Below are 16,359 nucleotides of genomic sequence, written 5' to 3'. Positions count from 1 at the left end.
GTAAGAATTGGCTGTAGTCTGGAGTCTCGGTGTGTACACATAAATGCAATTCTGGAACATGCGTTTAGTGACTGACATTTTTTTTCTTCAAGAAATAAAGTATGTCACATAAAACGTATGTGATAATTCTAGACATTAGTGTTTACGAAATATCAGCCTTCAATAAACTTGTAACTTGACAAATGTGTAGTTATACACATTTGTCAATTTAGTTAGTTAAGCTTAGCAAGTTAAGCTTTGTCTCAAAACATAAATAACAGAGAAACTATGAGCAGACTTTCTAAAGACTCTAGCAGTTTGTCTGTGAATGGTCTCAGTCATCCAGGTCATGGTATATCCAAACAGCGTTTAAAAACTGTAGCAGTTTCTCAAGCAGTATCATGTTAGCATTTAACAACTACAATATCGTATATGCTCAATCCACGAGCAGTTGAATTTGTGCATTAAATTATTATAAAAGGGCAACATGGCTCATTTACCTCGGTCTGGGGTGTTACTTCGTCGTTAAAAAGAAAGAAAAAAAAATGTGTGAAATGTGAAACTTTCCCGTTTCTTTTTTTACAGGCAAAGAAAGGACACCCAAACGGTAAAGAAAGACCCCAAAGGGCCAAGATGGCTGCGCCCATGGTAGACGCCGGGGAGTTTGAAAGCTGGCTAAATGATCGGTTAGACTCGTTAGAAGTTGACCGTGAGGTGTATGGGGCGTACATTTTAGGGATTCTACAAGAAGAGGAGAGCGACGATGAGAAACAAGATGCGCTTCAAGGAATTTTATCCGCATTTCTGGTGAATATCTAAAGCGGCATGTCCCGCTCAGCCACCGAGGCTGTGTGTGTGTGTGTGTGTGTGCTCTCATTTGTTGCTGTCTGTCTCGACTGCCGAGTGGTACCAAGTTACAGCACTTTTGTAACATGTTATTTATGAGTTAAATATAGATGTTAGACGCTGTTTCTTCAACTAAGGTTCAGACTCCACAAGCTGTGATAACAACTTCCCTCTCACTCCACGCCAAACCCCTTGCAAAGATCTGAAATTTGTACGGCATTGCATTCTTGATCAGTCTCAGCTCCAACCAACACCCCAAGTAACACATGAGTCAGTACTGCAATGCCTGCAGGTTGTTTGGGCCTACATGAGATTCACGGTCCTGTTTTGTAGAGGTACATGTTAGAAGCGGTTCACAATTATCACACCCGTTCTCCCTAGTGATTTATTTGTCCTTAAATGATGATAAAATATTGCATCTAACCATATGTGTTTATTCCGACTTAAAATTGACTCCGTACTACTTTCTGGTATCCAGACAAGTTATGTGATCATAATACGTCCATGTACAGAACTGAGCTGATTGCACTTGACTTACTTGCATTACTTGTGGTTTGTGTGCAGGATGAGGACACCATGGAAGATGTCTGTAAACAGATCATCAAGCAGTGGACAGAGTGTTGCAGCAGATCCGCAGCCAAAAGAAATGCTGATGATGGTATTTGTGTAACTTGGATTCATCCACATTACTAATGTCATTTAAATTTAAGATAGTTTTTTTTCTTCAAGATACTTTACAAGAGGGAAAATAGTTGAGCCCTTCTTGGGGAACAAGTTATCATAGTTGTCAGGATTTTTGCTAATCTTGAAGAACATCAGCTGTGCCCTGAATGAACAGTACCTTTAAGCTTTTCAACAATGAAGGCTACATACACAAAAAAAAATTATACTGTGCTGATTAAAAGTAGTTGCGCCCCTCCGTATGTTCAGCATTTGTGCAAGAAAATTACTCACTGAAAGTAGATGAATGGAACCCAATAAAGAAATTAAACAGTAATACTATGCTTTTGAAGAAAAGTAATCATTTTAACAACATGCTTCAGCGGCTGGGAGGAATTTAAGCCCATTCCACAGTACAGAACCACTTCAGTTCCTTCCACAACATTTCTATTGGATTATGATCAGGATTTTGACCTGGCCATTCCAAAACCTGTGGACTTTTGTTCTTCTTCCTTCTGTCCATTATTTTGTAGAATGACTTGTGTTCTTGGGGTTGTTGTCTTGCTGCATGACATCTGCAAACATGAGCCTCTCATTTAAACCAAATAATTCTACTTTGGTCTTACGTGTCCACAAAACATCATTCCAGTAGTATTCTGGCTTGCCCACATGATGTTTAGCAACTGCAAAAGGGACAAAAATGTTGATTTTTCAAGAGCCGCTCTGCCATGCACACTATGGTTGTTCAGTGTTCTTGTGATAGTGGATTCATTAACATTAGTCAATGTGTTGTTCAGAAGTTACCCTGGGTTCCTTTGTGACCTCTCAGACTATTCTGCGTCCTGCTTTTGGGTTGGTCAACCACTCCTGTCGAGGGTAACAGTTGTCTTAAATCTCAGAATCTGTCTGACTCAATTTGTGGATTCCAAATTGGTTTTGTAACCTTTTCCAGCCTGATGATCAACAAATGCTTTTTTTGAGGTCCTCAGAAAGCTCCTTTATCTGTACCGTTATACGCTTTGACAAACTTGGGTTTAGAAGACAAACTCTTGTTGGATTGGGTTCTCTTTGTCTGCAATCAGGACCTGTGTGTGAAAATCTGCTTATGTTTTAGTCATTTTCATGCAGAAATGTAGAGAATCCCGAGGGGTGAAAATACTGTAGTTCTGTAAGAATTTCAAGGCAGCAGGCTCATCAGCTCATTTAAATCTTCTAAACAGAGAAAAGACAGATATCTACTGAGTCTGCCTTTAATAGCTGTTAAACATAGAGAGGCATTCGATCTTTGAGTTTGCTCTGACTTTGTAGCAGAGTGCACAGGCATTTTTTTTTCTCATGGTAATCCGTACAACTAAACAAAAGCAGACCCTGAGATTGCAAGTTTTTGTCTGACAAAGTTTTTATTTCAGAAGGTTATTAACAATGAGTTTGTTTTGTCAGTATGTTTATTTAGATTGAGGCGGCACAGTGGAGAGGTGGTTAGCACTGATGCCTCACAGCGAGAAGGTCCCGGGTTCGAATCCATGGGCCGATTGCGCCTTTCTGTGTGGAGTTTGCATGTACTCCCTGTGTCTCTCCGGGCACTCCTGCTTCCTCCCACCGTCCAAAGACATGCTTGTTAGGTTAATTGGTGATTCTAAATTGGCCGTAGGTGTGAATGGTTAGCCCTGCAATAGACTGGCGATGACAGCTGGGATAAGCTCCACCCTGCAACCCCCGCTGCCCTTAACAGGAAAAAGCGGTTACAGAAAATGAATGGATGAATTATTTAGATTGCTTCCTTTGCACATAACCATAGGAAGGAATACTGTCTGGAGCCTTAAGCTCTAATAGGTGGCTTCTTCTGATAACCTACTTTCCCACTGACAGCAAAAAGCATGTACTTATTGCACTACTGTTGATATGTTTATTCACAGTTTTGTTGTTGTCGTTCTTTCTGTGTTGTTTGTAGCTGAGGTGCAGGCCATTGCCAGTATGATTGAAAAACAAGCTCAGATTGTGGTGAAACAGAAGGAGGTGTCTGAAGAGTCAAAGAAAAGGAAAGAGGCCCTTCTTGCCCAGTACGCTACCGTAACCGATGAAGAGGAATATCCTTGAATTTGCAGACCGAAACATCAGTAAAGCTGCTGTCGCACTTTCTGAATGAGCTCTTTTTTTCACTTTGTTTACCATAAATTCTTTGACTATACACAGATAAGGTTCATGAGCATGTACATAATAAGAGAGAAGCAATTGTTTTGTTGTCTGATCCAGTGCTCTCATGTACCAAAAGATGCCAGTTCTTTCCTTGACTAAAGCACTGAAGTGGAAGAGGAGGAGTCAACAAGTGCGAATACCTTCACTGGAAATAATAAATGTATCCTTTCTGAAGATGTTCATATAGGCTTACTGTATACTGTATATAGATAATGATATATCTGCTCATCATTTACACCTGCATGGTGGTATGTGGTCATGATAAATTAGAAAGTACATTTAATTTTATGCAGCTGTCCTTTACTTAAAGTGTCAGCCCTGTTCAAGAACACCAATGTGGAGGAGGTGCTGAACAGACAAAAGCAAAAGCGGGACCAGGCACGTGAAGACGCTCAGAAGAAGAAGGAAATGGACAAGATGCAGCGTGAGAAGGATAAACTAGCCAAGCAAGACAGAAAAGAGAAGGAAAAGAAGCGTACACAGAAAGGTGAACGCAAAAGATAAAAATAAAAGAAAGGACACTTTTAAAGTGAGAAGTTTTTGTTACGAGACAAAAGTGGGGAAAAAAAAAAACAATTCTTTTGCTTCTTTTTTGCTAAACCTTAATGGGAACTTCAGTATCTGAAAAATTACAATTACTTTCAGTATCTCATGTGTAAAGAACAATGAACTGGATGCTATGCAGAACCAAAATATATTTGTGTCACAGTGATTTAATCAGGCACAGAAATATGTTGTCTAGGGCTAAAGCTTCTAACCTTTATGTGGTAACAGCTACAATACTAGCTTATGTAGCTAGTCAAAAGAAATTGTACACTTCTGCCAATATATTTCTCGAACATGTGTGACACATGCTTAGCTGGGTGTTGACATAGTCACCCTGAAATTAACCTGAAAAACAAATTAACTCAGTTCAGTCTCTGCCTGTGTCGGCATCTTGATATGCCTTCTTCTGTCTGACAAAGCATACACACACATATATATATAAAAGAGCAGATGCTAACTTATACCTCAAACATATCATTTACCATCCTTTGAATGTTAATAATACGGATCGGAATCTTTCAAAATAATAAAAAGATTTTCAACAATTTGGTTTGCTTTATTTCAGATATTTCCATTCACAGAACAACTCACAAGATAACAACACAAGTACTTTAAAACAACAAGGAATAGAACAACCCTCTGCATATTCATAAAGCAGAGCAGAGACGAAAGCTTGCAGAGCGTTGTTACTTGACTCAGCTTTGGTCTTTTGCTAATAAACTTGCACATTTCAGTGACAATATTTGATATTTGTGGGATTAATGTATTTAAAACTTTAACACTGAACTTCAACACCAACATGGTGGAGGTACTGAACAGACAAAAGTGGGAACAGGCTTGTGAAGACGCTCAGAAGGAAATGGACAAACCACAGAAAAGAGAAGTAGTGTTCACAGATAAGTAATTGCAAAGAAAAAGGAAAAAGTGACAAAATAGATAAATAAAACCGACTTGTGATTACAGCTGAATTGAAGTTTCAGAAACTAAACAGAACATTTCAGAAAGATTTATAATTTAGCGTGTTCATTGTAAACTTTTTATATAGAACAGGTGATCAAATACTACACTGCATTCAGGAAATTCTTTTTTTTTAACTTAGCTGTTGTGTTCACTGATACAATTATTCATTAATTCTGTTTCTAATGGGAAGTGTGATTAAAGCATTTTAATGTTAAATATTTAATCTCTTTAACTACTTTTAATATTGTTTGCAGTTCACCAAATTGCAGATAAAAACCTTCTGATGACAAAATGTTATGGTTACATAAAAATTCAATCTGCAGAAATTAGCTGGAACGTCTCAGGAAACATTTTAATATTTAGCATGTTCATTTTAAACTACTGCTCTTGTGATTCGATTATTGCTTGGGAAAACCCAGAACTGAGGGTCCTTTACATTCCAATAAATAAGTAAAACAATGAAGAATTCAATGAAATCTTCCACATAAATAGTGCCTTTAAATACAACAGTAATGGAGCAAGATTTGTGTTGATTTGAAACTGACACTAATTAAATGAAACCAAGTCAGGATTGTAGCAGGGTAAATAATATTTCATGTCATTCATACACAACAAAAGAGACTCTTTGTTGCTCCCAAAGATGTAGTCATCGTCAAGCTTCGAACCGTAGTGATTACCGCATTGCGGCTAAAATGTCACACTGACTTGCTGGTAAGTAATACTATAAATATGGGTTTTTTTTTTATCACCCTGTTGGTTATGGGACACTCTGTAGTGGTTTTAACTTAATCAACATCTTTAACTCACTCCTGCTGCCTGATAGATCACAACTTAAAATAATATCCCTCAAATGGAGAGGAGCACCTCTCTGTGCACGTGGTGTCCTTGCTAACATGGTGGTCCTGCGTCTTGACAGGTTTCAGCAGTGTCATCTGGAGGGCACACCACAGAGCTGTGCGGAGCTTCCTGGTGGTAGCAGCTAGGTCCTTAAGTGCGATGATCATCAAAAAGGTGTCTGGAAAAACAGGCAAGTTAGGACCACGATTATTATCAAAAAGACATACAGTATGTGTTACAATAGGGTTACCATTGTCCTCTGTGAAATGAGGCCTCCGCCGCTGGTGTTTGGTCATATTCGCAATGTCCTCCTTATATCTTGCCTGAGTGATACAAATAGCCATATGATGCCTGTGCAGTACAGTGCGGATGTTGCTGTGCAGAGGAATGCTGCACAGACACTCCATTCTATCCAGAAGGTTTGCCACCTGCAGCACAAGCATAATCAACTTTTATATTCCCCCATCACTTTTACAAATTCACTTTATTGAAGTCAGCTTCATTGAAGAGCGTTCTATGCTGTTGAGTGCAACAAAGCAGTAGCAATATTTATTTTATATTATTATAAAATATTATTTTCATTTTTTACATGTAACTAATTAACATGCTTCTCCAAAACGTATATGATATTGACTACAATATTTTCAAAGTAATGCAAGATTTACAACAACAAAGACAAATGAGTGTAACTAAAGTTTGGTTGAACTAACGTTCCAAAACAAACACAAAAACTTATACATCTGCGAGCCAATTTGTGGTATTGCTGATCCATAGTTGGTCCACTTTTTGTCTCTGCTAAATATACCCGCAAATACCACCATCAGCACACAACAATGCTGCTGTGACAAGACTGGTCTGTAGGTGGCAGAATGGAAACTGTTGATTCAGGGTTCTCACCTGTGCTTGTTCTCGCATCTGATTAAAAATGAGGTATTCGACTCTTGAGGGATTTGGTGAAGTTTTGGGTAGACTAGTGTTGGTCACTGCTCCAGTCCTTTTCCCAAGAAATGTTTTTGTAAGGATTACCTGCACCTAAAATTGAAAACAGATGAGAACACATCAACAACAGAATGAACTTTCATTGAATGGTAATCAGTACATTGCACGTATGTTTGAAAGCCGTTAAGCTTTATATTTAAAAAATAAATAAAGAAATAAATACTACTTTTCACTAACAATTGTATGAGAATAAATAAATCCCTATTTAACCAGTTATGTTATCTATGATGTCACACTTAATAATCACCCCTAAACACAAAATTTTATTTTAATAGCATACCCTTTTTCTCTCCTTCTCCAAACACCTCCACTGCTCAAAACATTCATCTAGGCAGACGTAAGGCTGGATCACAAGTCCTCCTTGGTTCATCCATGCTGATGTCGTCATGGCTGAAGTCATACCATGATATGTGCTTTCTCCTCTGCAGGACCTAATGTCACTAATATAGGTTTTAAAAGCTGCAAACTCATTGGCTGACATCTTATCACCCATATCCACACGAGAAACTCCACTTCCATAGGGCAGAGCAGATCTAGAGCTGAAGTTAGAGCTGATCAGCTTGTTGGGGTCATTTACTGAATACATCAAAGGCATGAACTGCTGTACCTGCCCTGCACTGGCCATACTGTTCTCTCCATCAAATCTCTGAGACTGCGTGCTCCCCTGGAAATCCATGTATTGGCTTTGTGGTTGATGACATTTGTCTCGTTCTCTCATGTGAGTGTTAGTTTGGGGGATTCTAGTGAAGCCTTCTGGGAATCCAGATATATCCATCCTCCTTTTTTCTTTCTGTATCTGTGGCTTGATCTTATTCTCTGTCTGGCTCTGCTGGATGTGAGTCTTTGAATACTGGTTCATTGTCACATTAATGTTCTCTCTGTGCATTCTCATCTTGTTCTGCTGTTGGTTCGGGAGGTTTAAAGAAACTGAGAATGGATGTGTTTGATGTAAATACTCTGCATTTTGAGGGTTGAAATCAGATAGATCTAAAAAGTCATCAGGTTTAAACGTTTGCTTCCTCATACCTTCATTTCTTTCACTCTGCATAGTCTCAAATTCTCCCACCAGTTTTTTGGGGGTCTGTATTACAGGATTAGATTGTGTTGACAGTGCAAAACTGGCAATTTTCCATGGTTCAGTCATGCTGTCTTCATGGTGCATGCCCCCTGTCTTCTTGTGCATGATTGGAAAGTCTCCACAATGTATGCCATCATGCTCACTAGCTATGAATGACTGAAAACTGCTGACCAATGGGTTAATGTCTTCTGGCACATACTGCTCATTACAAACAGACTTTATGCTGCTATGGGTATGTTGGTCGCCACTGAAAGAATCAAAGCAGGGGCTGTTTATTTCACTTTCAGGTTTGAGGATATTGCTGAGGTCAGGGAAATTATTCATAGGGTTACCATTCCTTAGGTTGTTACAAGCTGACATGCTGACATGCTTGCTTTGCTGTATCTGGGAAGGGTAGGTGTTTCCTGCCTTGGGCAATGGTAGGCCAGGTGGCAGCTTCTGGGGACGGAAGGAGTAGCTGTTTCCATTAGGCAAATTAAAAAGCCAATGCTGACTGGAAGTAAGGCCATTGGGATCTTGACTGAAATCTTCAAAATCTTTGCCAAGTGACTGTTGCTGTGCTTTACTGAAATTCTCATGAGACACACCGTTTAGAAGAAAATAAGTACTACGCTGTGTTTTAGGCTCTGATTGACCATACTGTAGCAGTTCTTCTCTCAATGTCTTTGGAGACCAGATCGGAGTGCATGTAGGTAAGCTCCTAAAAGAGTAATTGAAGATGTCACTTAATTTCAATGTTCATTAACTAATACAGCATATACATTTTTTTTAAAATAATACAAAACACAAATATTGAGTGTTTTCAGTTGCTGAACTCATGTCGGACATAAATCATACAGTACATATTGTAATATATACCAAACCTTGACATACCCCTCACTGTAGTAGCTGTCCTGTGAGTCTGCCTCATCCAAAATATTTGACACTAGACCTTGCAGATCAGTCTCCCCATCATAATCGCCATTTTCCGTCCATTTCCTCAACAGAAAGAAAACACATTCTCAGGACTGCACTCTTGATTTTTTTTTTCTTTTTCTTTGAAAACATTCATTCAATATGACTGCACCCAATATATCGCACTACCTCTGAATAACAGAAGCCTACTCTATATTGATAGGACAGGACACTTCTAAAAACACTATAGGTGAATACTTCAAAGAATTGTAACATATCTAACCACATTTAATAAGAATACCTGCTTTTAACACTGGTCTGGGCGCAACGCATAAGTTCATAAGGATCCTCTTGAGTATTGCGAGACCAAGGCACATAGGATGCAGTTTCCTGTTCCTGCAGCGAGGCACTGGGGATGGAAACAAAAGTCGATGCCATGCTACCGCTATTCCCACCACGCACGTTATCCCCTTCCTGAAAGAGAGACAAGCTATGATTAATGTCAAGACACAAATGAAACAAAGCTGAAACAAATGGTTAATACACATGTTAATTATAATAGATTTATACAGTTTATAATTATTATTATTATTATTATCGTTCCCTGAATATTTTCAGGATTAATCAGACATAACAATCAATTGTCAAGACATAATTTTCACTTTTTTTCTGGTATTTCAAATACCATACATTCAATAATAATAGTTACAGCTTCAGAGATAACTGTTCGGTTCCTGCAATGAAATATGTCAAACAAAAACTTAAGGGAATTTGGGTATTATCTTGTCACAGATTATACCTTAATGAATATGGGTAACTTTGATGATGAATGTTTTTTCACCATTAATTGCCTATCATGAACCCCTAAAAAAAGGTCACTAGTTGATTTCTTAATGTTAACACTCTGTGCTGCCGTAACAATTTAATTTATGCTGGAGTATACGTGACGGTACACCTGATTTTAGCTTTCAAACATGTAACATAAAAATATAATAGCGAAAATGAATACTTGCCTGACGCTGATATGTTTGAAAGGGTGAATTTGCAAACGTGCTCTGATGCCCGTTAAACGCCATTCTGTACTCCCTGGTGTCTTTAGCACTCCCTAACTAATCTGGCAAAGTACACGATACTCAGTTAATATTTCCAACAGCCTTATATGGTATTTATGGTAGAGATTTAGAAAATAAATGTGATACAATCTACACAATATCAATTATTAGATAACTGCTATTTTTGAGAAAACAAATCAACTCACTAACTTACCACTAACCAGCCGTTAAAATAAGTGGGTTAAGCTAGCAAGTTTTGACGCTGTCTTTGCTAATTTGGACTCTAGCTGTGGCGCGTTTAAACACTCGGCCTCCCACTTCAATTTGGCAAGTTTTCCTTTTAAAAACAGCTTATCTAAGTAAAATTTAATTTACCCGTCTATCATAAGGATAACCTACCTGCTAAGTTAAAACGGGAACTTTTTTCTTTAACTGCTTTCTCCACATTGTTCTCAAGTGGTCTCGTGCCTCCCACCCAACTCCACCCTTCAGAAGTTCAATATTGCCCTCGCGACCTGAAGACACATTGGCTGAGCCAGGGGAATTCTATTTTTGGTCCAATTAACACCAAGCAGGAGATCCAGGCGCATAGCAACGCCTGGTGCCACACCCTCCCCCAAATTTTAGGGTGTACGTTCATAGAAGTTAATACGCATATATTATTATTATTATTATTATTATTATTATTATTATTATTATTATTATTATTTACAGCAGTACATTTTACGTACAGGTATTTACGGAAGATTTTAATATCCGCTTGCTCATTTGTTCTATTCAGTTTAACGGAAGCAGATTGATATTATATACGTAATCCAGTTGCTGCTGAGTTATCTATCCAAAACTACGTTTGACCAAGCTGCAAACATATTTACAGACTCCTTCTCTCACGGACAAACTAGTTCAAGGGAAACTTGAAAGTCTGGTTGGGCCACGCAAATCCAGCTGTGGAGTAAAGTTTGACAATACTAGCCAAATACGACCAGTGCACAAGAAACGTTACCTTCAAAATAAAAGAATTGTGGCCATACGCATAATATTGACAATTTGGGATAAAATAGTCAATTGATAATGTTATAAACACTTTAGACATGATATATACATTTATTATTATTATTATTATTATTATTATTATTTTTTTTTTTTTACAGCAGTAGTAGTAAGCTAGTTGTTGTCGTCATTAAACTAGTATTGTTGTTGTTATACGTGTGATGTGTGAAGATTCTCAGTCACGCAGGACATGGCAATATATAGTTTGTTATTAATATTATCATTATTAGACATTAAAATAACTGTCCCATTAACATGCGTTTTAATGTCGGTACCCTTCAAAATCCCACTATTGGTCAGACTCTTGGAGATAAAAAAAATACTGGTCATTTATTATGCTACATGTGTTATGTAAGTATTTTGGTCTAAATTTTAAATGTACCCACGATTTTACTCTGTTTTATTGTTAAAGTTTTTTAACGGAAGTCACATTCTGTTTCTTCCTGTAGTTACCTTGACTATGGTGAGGGAATCGGAGTTGAGGAAAAGAGAAAAGTTAGCCAGGCATCACAAAGAAGGCAGCGTTCAGGTAATCAACATCAGAGCATTTCATTTTTGAACGTCGATGAGGAACTGCTTGGAGGACAGATGATACGTGCTTAATAAATCTGCTTCAAGTTAACCGATCTGTTTCAAACTTGGAAAGATGAGTTTTTGCACGACGTGGTCCGTTGCGGTCCTGCTGCCTCTGCTAATATCAGCACAGTATCAAGGGGACCATGGAATAGTGGTGCCGGAGCATGGATTTTGCCAGCCGATTTCGATACCTCTATGTACGGACATAGCTTATAACCAGACCATCATGCCTAATTTAGTGGGCCATTACAACCAGGAGGACGCAGGGCTCGAGGTGCACCAGTTTTACCCCCTTGTGAAGGTACAGTGCTCTCCGGAGTTGAAGTTTTTTCTGTGCTCCATGTATGCGCCTGTATGCACAGTTTTAGAGAAAGCGATTCCTCCGTGCAGGTCAATCTGCGAGAGGGCCAAGCAGGGCTGCGAGGCTCTTATGAACAAGTTTGGCTTTCAGTGGCCGGACCGATTGCGCTGCGAGAACTTCCCAGTTCTAGGAAACGGACAAATCTGCGTGGGCCAAAACAATTCCGACCCCACCATCCCTCCCATGTCTGTTCCAGGGACCCAGGACCCCCTTATAGTTTCCTCACGTGAGATGCCGTTCCGGTGTCCATCAGTTCTCCAAGTGCCCCCATATTTGAATTATACTTTTTTAAATGAGAAGGACTGTGGAGCTCCATGTGAGTCCTCAAGGAGCGGTGGGAATATGTTTTTCAGTGATAAAGAGATTCACTTCTCCCGTATATGGATTCTGGTCTGGTCTGTGCTTTGTTGTGCATCTACATTATTCACAGTAACCACCTATTTAGTTGACATGCAACGCTTCAGATACCCTGAGCGACCTATCATCTTCTTGTCTGGCTGCTACACCATGGTCTCCATAGCGTACATAGCTGGCTACTTCCTCGGGGACAGAGTGGTGTGCAACGACAGCTTCAACCCTGATGGCTATAAAACCATTGTCCAAGGCACCAAAAAGGAAGGCTGCACCATACTCTTCATGATGCTCTATTTCTTCAGCATGGCCAGCTCCATCTGGTGGGTCATCCTGTCTCTCACCTGGTTCCTGGCAGCAGGTATGAAGTGGGGTCATGAGGCCATTGAAGCCAACTCGCAGTATTTTCATCTGGCAGCCTGGGCAGTGCCAGCTGTCAAGACGATCAGCATCCTGGCCATTGGGCAGATTGAAGGTGATGTGCTCAGTGGTGTCTGCTTTGTGAGTCTCAGCAACCTGGACCCTTTACGGGGCTTTGTGTTGGCCCCTCTCTTCGTTTATCTTTTCATCGGCACCTCTTTCCTGCTAGCTGGCTTCGTGTCACTGTTCAGGATCCGTACCATTATGAAACACGACGGCACCAAGACAGAGAAGCTGGAAAGATTGATGGTGCGGATCGGAGTATTCAGCGTGCTCTACACCGTCCCTGCTACCATTGTTATTGCCTGCTTCTTCTATGAGCAGGCCTTTCGGCCACACTGGGAGCGCAGCTGGGTCAGCCATAATTGCAGGAGCCTGGCCATTCCATGCCCTGTGCAGGCTGGACCCCACATGACCCCAGACTTCACTGTCTACATGATTAAATACCTGATGACACTGATAGTGGGCATTACTTCTGGTTTCTGGATCTGGTCTGGAAAGACTCTACACTCCTGGCATAAGTTCTACACAAGGCTCACTTATGGCAAGCAGGGAGAGACCACTGTGTAAACTAAAGGGACATCCAAATGTTGTGGGATTACTCTTTCTGTGTTTTATTACCTGCTCCTTATGTGATAGGTGAGTGGGACAGTGAATAGCTACAAGTTTTTACAGCAGTGGTATTTGCCTCGGCTTCATAGTCACACTTGCATGCCAAAACGAGGGTTAGGGTTTGACAGGATAAGTTGGATAAACACAGACTGAACCTGACTGTCTGAACAAACAACAATCATGGCTGTGGATGTCATGTGCTGAAAAGCTCTCCTCGCTCTCTTTGGCTCTTCCCTTAAAGCCACCATAAACTCCAGCGGAGTGATGATCCAGCAGCCAAGAAAACAGAGAGCTGAAATGAGCTGTGGAAGAAAGACTGTTTTACTCTCTCTCTGTAAAGATTCCATATACATTTAAATGACATTGTAAATAGTATTTGTAAAAACATAAAATTATATATTGTATTTAAATCTGTCAATGTACCTGCTTTGCTTTTGCACTGTAAATATGCGATAGGCTGACATCCAGACGTGCTTGTTTTTTGGTAATTCCTAGTAATATTATTTAATATGTTTTTTATGACAACAGCATCTACATTTCAGTCTGTTGGATGATATACAAAATATTTTTTTTTCTGGTTTGGCACCCTACTTTGTTACAATTTCTCTTCTTTAACAAAAAACGCATGTTGAGTCTGCAGAATGTGCCGATATCTTCAACCGCTGTGTCAAAGGCTTGATTTTTTTTAATTTGTAGTTGATAGGGAAAAACTTGTGTAGTGATTTCAGTGTTTTGCCCCACAGTATGTTCAGTATTCTTTTTTTGATAATTAAATTTTCTTCGTAACAAATGATTTTGCTTGAAAAAAGCATGGTTATGTTGTTTTCTCAAGGGGCCGAGGGTTGTGTCGCACCTGGACATCTGTTGCCTCAAACTGGCAGGCATGAGTAAAAGAGATTATTGGAGTTCTTAATGGAAATGAGTCTCTAACACTAGTCTGTAGCCTTCAAGGAAATAGAAGGAATGAGTTTATACTGAGATTGTCAATTAAATACTCCTCGCTTGTTAAACCCACTCTGTGAATATATTCTGTAATATTTCACATTAGTGTGTTTTGTGTCTGAGAAACAGGTGTCAACCTGTAAGAATGTGGTGAAGGGCTTCTTCACACATGTACACTAACATCGTCTTCAAGTGCTAAACATAACAAGAAACCTTTTTTGCCTGTTGTGAGAGACCAACAGGAATCATCTGGCAAGAAACGTCTGTGCTGTTGCATAGGTGTGAAAATGTTCCCGTCTGCCTGTTTGGTGAAGGGAAAACAGGGATATTCAGCTATGCTGTGTTGTTACTTCTCTGGAGCCACTGTACTTTGTGCCAAGTTGGAATCCCCCAAGCCACACATGGCTGAAATTGAACCTTCTCTGCAGTGATGTCATGAAGTAGATGGGTGTGTTGGAGAAAATTGATCCTCTTGCCTCAGAGTAGAAGCTCTGGGCTTGAAGCAGAGAATGGCACGCACACATAATACTCTGTGTGCCTTTAAGTTGTTACATGAAAGGTTTGGATGGGCTCCTAGCACTACACATAATCTCTATTGGGCTATAGATCTGGAGGTTATATTATAATCACTGTCAAAAGCATATAACAGAGCGTTAATACAAATGGACTACTCTTTAATGACCTGTTGCAGAAGTTGATGTTTGTCTTTCTTATATCCTCACCAGGGGTTAAATAAATAAGGGTTATGATAACAGACAGTTAAGAGTGATTGAAGGTATGAACAGATACTCCGAAGGAGGGAAGAAAACATAAATCTACCTGTGCCCCCCCCCCCCCCCCCCCCCGTCTACACTCTAACCCCTCTCTTCGCTCAGATGAATGGGGGGAATGCGAGTGAGTCAGTGGAGCAGTGCTGGGCCTTCGCCTAGTGACAGACAGTCTCCTGTGTGCTGCTCACTTCAAAGCACCGCTGAAACCTGACTAGCTCCTTGTAAACAGTGCCGCCTGGCCCGAAGGCCCACTTCCTGCGCTTAACTCAACTTAATGGCTGGCTTGTTTGGCTTTGCACTGAAGCAGAGAAACGAATGAAGACTGAGAGAATGAAGAGAAGCGGCATGTGGGTGGGGTGCGGATGGCGAAGAGGGTGAGATTGTTTTAGGGTTTAGGAGAGGAGGGGTTTGGAGAGCATGATGGAAAATTCACTATTATTTGGTTGCTTTTGTCTTTTGCCAGTGGAAATCAACAAAAAAAGGGAAGAAAAGGAGAAGAGATGTGATTGCAATTTTGTGAATGTTGCATGAACTAAAACTTTGGATCTCAGACCGTCAAAGATAAACTGAGTCAGATGCTTCTAACTCATGCCAGGAAAAAAAACTGCACAAAATATTTTTTGTCAGTCTGTACATTTGATCCTTCTGGAGTAGTTTTAAACAGTGCTTTGACCTCTGTACGTGCAGATAACAGTTTGCAAGACATAAAGGTTTATATTAAAAAGATCTGTGACAAATCTGCTGCACAAAATGAACAAGGTGGGAGCTATCCAGATTCAGTTCTCTTTAATGTTGGTGCTCAGTTTTTCAGTGGCAGCCGTCTCGTGTGTTGTTGAGCTCAGATCTTAAGTCTTGCATGCAACCATTTCCTGCTTGCTTGAGGGCAAGAAGGGACAAGCCAAGGATCGAGTAGACAGAAAGAATGCTTCTCGAGTTGATATTATGATGTCGCTCCTATTGGAAAAAGGCCTTGGCATGTCAGAAAAGGATCATGTTTAGTCGCAAGGGCCAGTGTTCTCACTAGTAATTTGCAGCCATTGTTTAAATTTGTGCCAATGTACCATGAACATTTTTTACTGTAAGAGTTATATAGCTATCTACTGTATATTTCATGCGACTGTGAAATAGCTTAAAGAGACAAAGAACTGAAGAAAAGAGAAAAAAAGTATCCAGACATGTAGCAAGCCTGTTTCTAATCAAATCTTGGCACAAACTCAAGGAGAACTCATG

The 16,359-nt window shown here is 39.8% G+C and overlaps 3 protein-coding genes across 4 annotated transcripts; 2 read left to right on the top strand and 1 right to left on the bottom strand.

Moving 5' to 3' along the window:
* Window positions 1-590: 590 nt before the first annotated feature.
* On the top strand, window positions 591-4,782 carry ccdc43 (coiled-coil domain containing 43). Its single transcript, XM_084569915.1, has 5 exons — window positions 591-786; window positions 1,390-1,483; window positions 3,437-3,572; window positions 3,786-3,841; window positions 3,998-4,782. Exons 1-5 carry the CDS (start codon window positions 613-615, stop codon window positions 4,183-4,185), a joined length of 648 nt encoding a protein of 215 aa, XP_084426041.1. The 5' UTR covers window positions 591-612; the 3' UTR covers window positions 4,186-4,782.
* Window positions 4,783-4,862: 80 nt separating this feature from the next.
* Window positions 4,863-9,533, bottom strand: moto (minamoto). Of its 2 annotated transcripts, XM_084569913.1 has the most exons (6): window positions 9,297-9,533; window positions 8,975-9,079; window positions 7,304-8,801; window positions 6,922-7,056; window positions 6,275-6,452; window positions 4,863-6,202 (listed from the first exon to the last, which is right to left on the bottom strand). In XM_084569913.1, the coding sequence occupies exons 1-6, from the start codon at window positions 9,431-9,433 to the stop codon at window positions 6,012-6,014; spliced, it is 2,244 nt and encodes a 747-aa protein (XP_084426039.1). In that variant the 5' UTR covers window positions 9,434-9,533; the 3' UTR covers window positions 4,863-6,011. The 2 variants fall into 2 exon arrangements, with proteins under 2 accessions (XP_084426039.1, XP_084426040.1); XM_084569914.1 differs by lacking the exon at window positions 6,275-6,452 and having other exon boundaries at window positions 6,152-6,202.
* A 2,089-nt stretch (window positions 9,534-11,622) lies between these two features.
* LOC311507120 (frizzled-2-like) lies at window positions 11,623-14,210 on the top strand. Its single transcript, XM_084571339.1, has one exon. It carries the CDS (start codon window positions 11,744-11,746, stop codon window positions 13,373-13,375), a length of 1,632 nt encoding a protein of 543 aa, XP_084427465.1. The 5' UTR covers window positions 11,623-11,743; the 3' UTR covers window positions 13,376-14,210.
* Window positions 14,211-16,359: the final 2,149 nt, after the last annotated feature.

This window comes from Chelon labrosus (genome assembly GCF_963514085.1).
Source record: "Chelon labrosus genome assembly, chromosome: 21".
Taxonomy (NCBI): Eukaryota; Metazoa; Chordata; class Actinopteri; order Mugiliformes; family Mugilidae; genus Chelon; species Chelon labrosus.
This window is presented reverse-complemented; position numbering and strand designations above follow the sequence as displayed.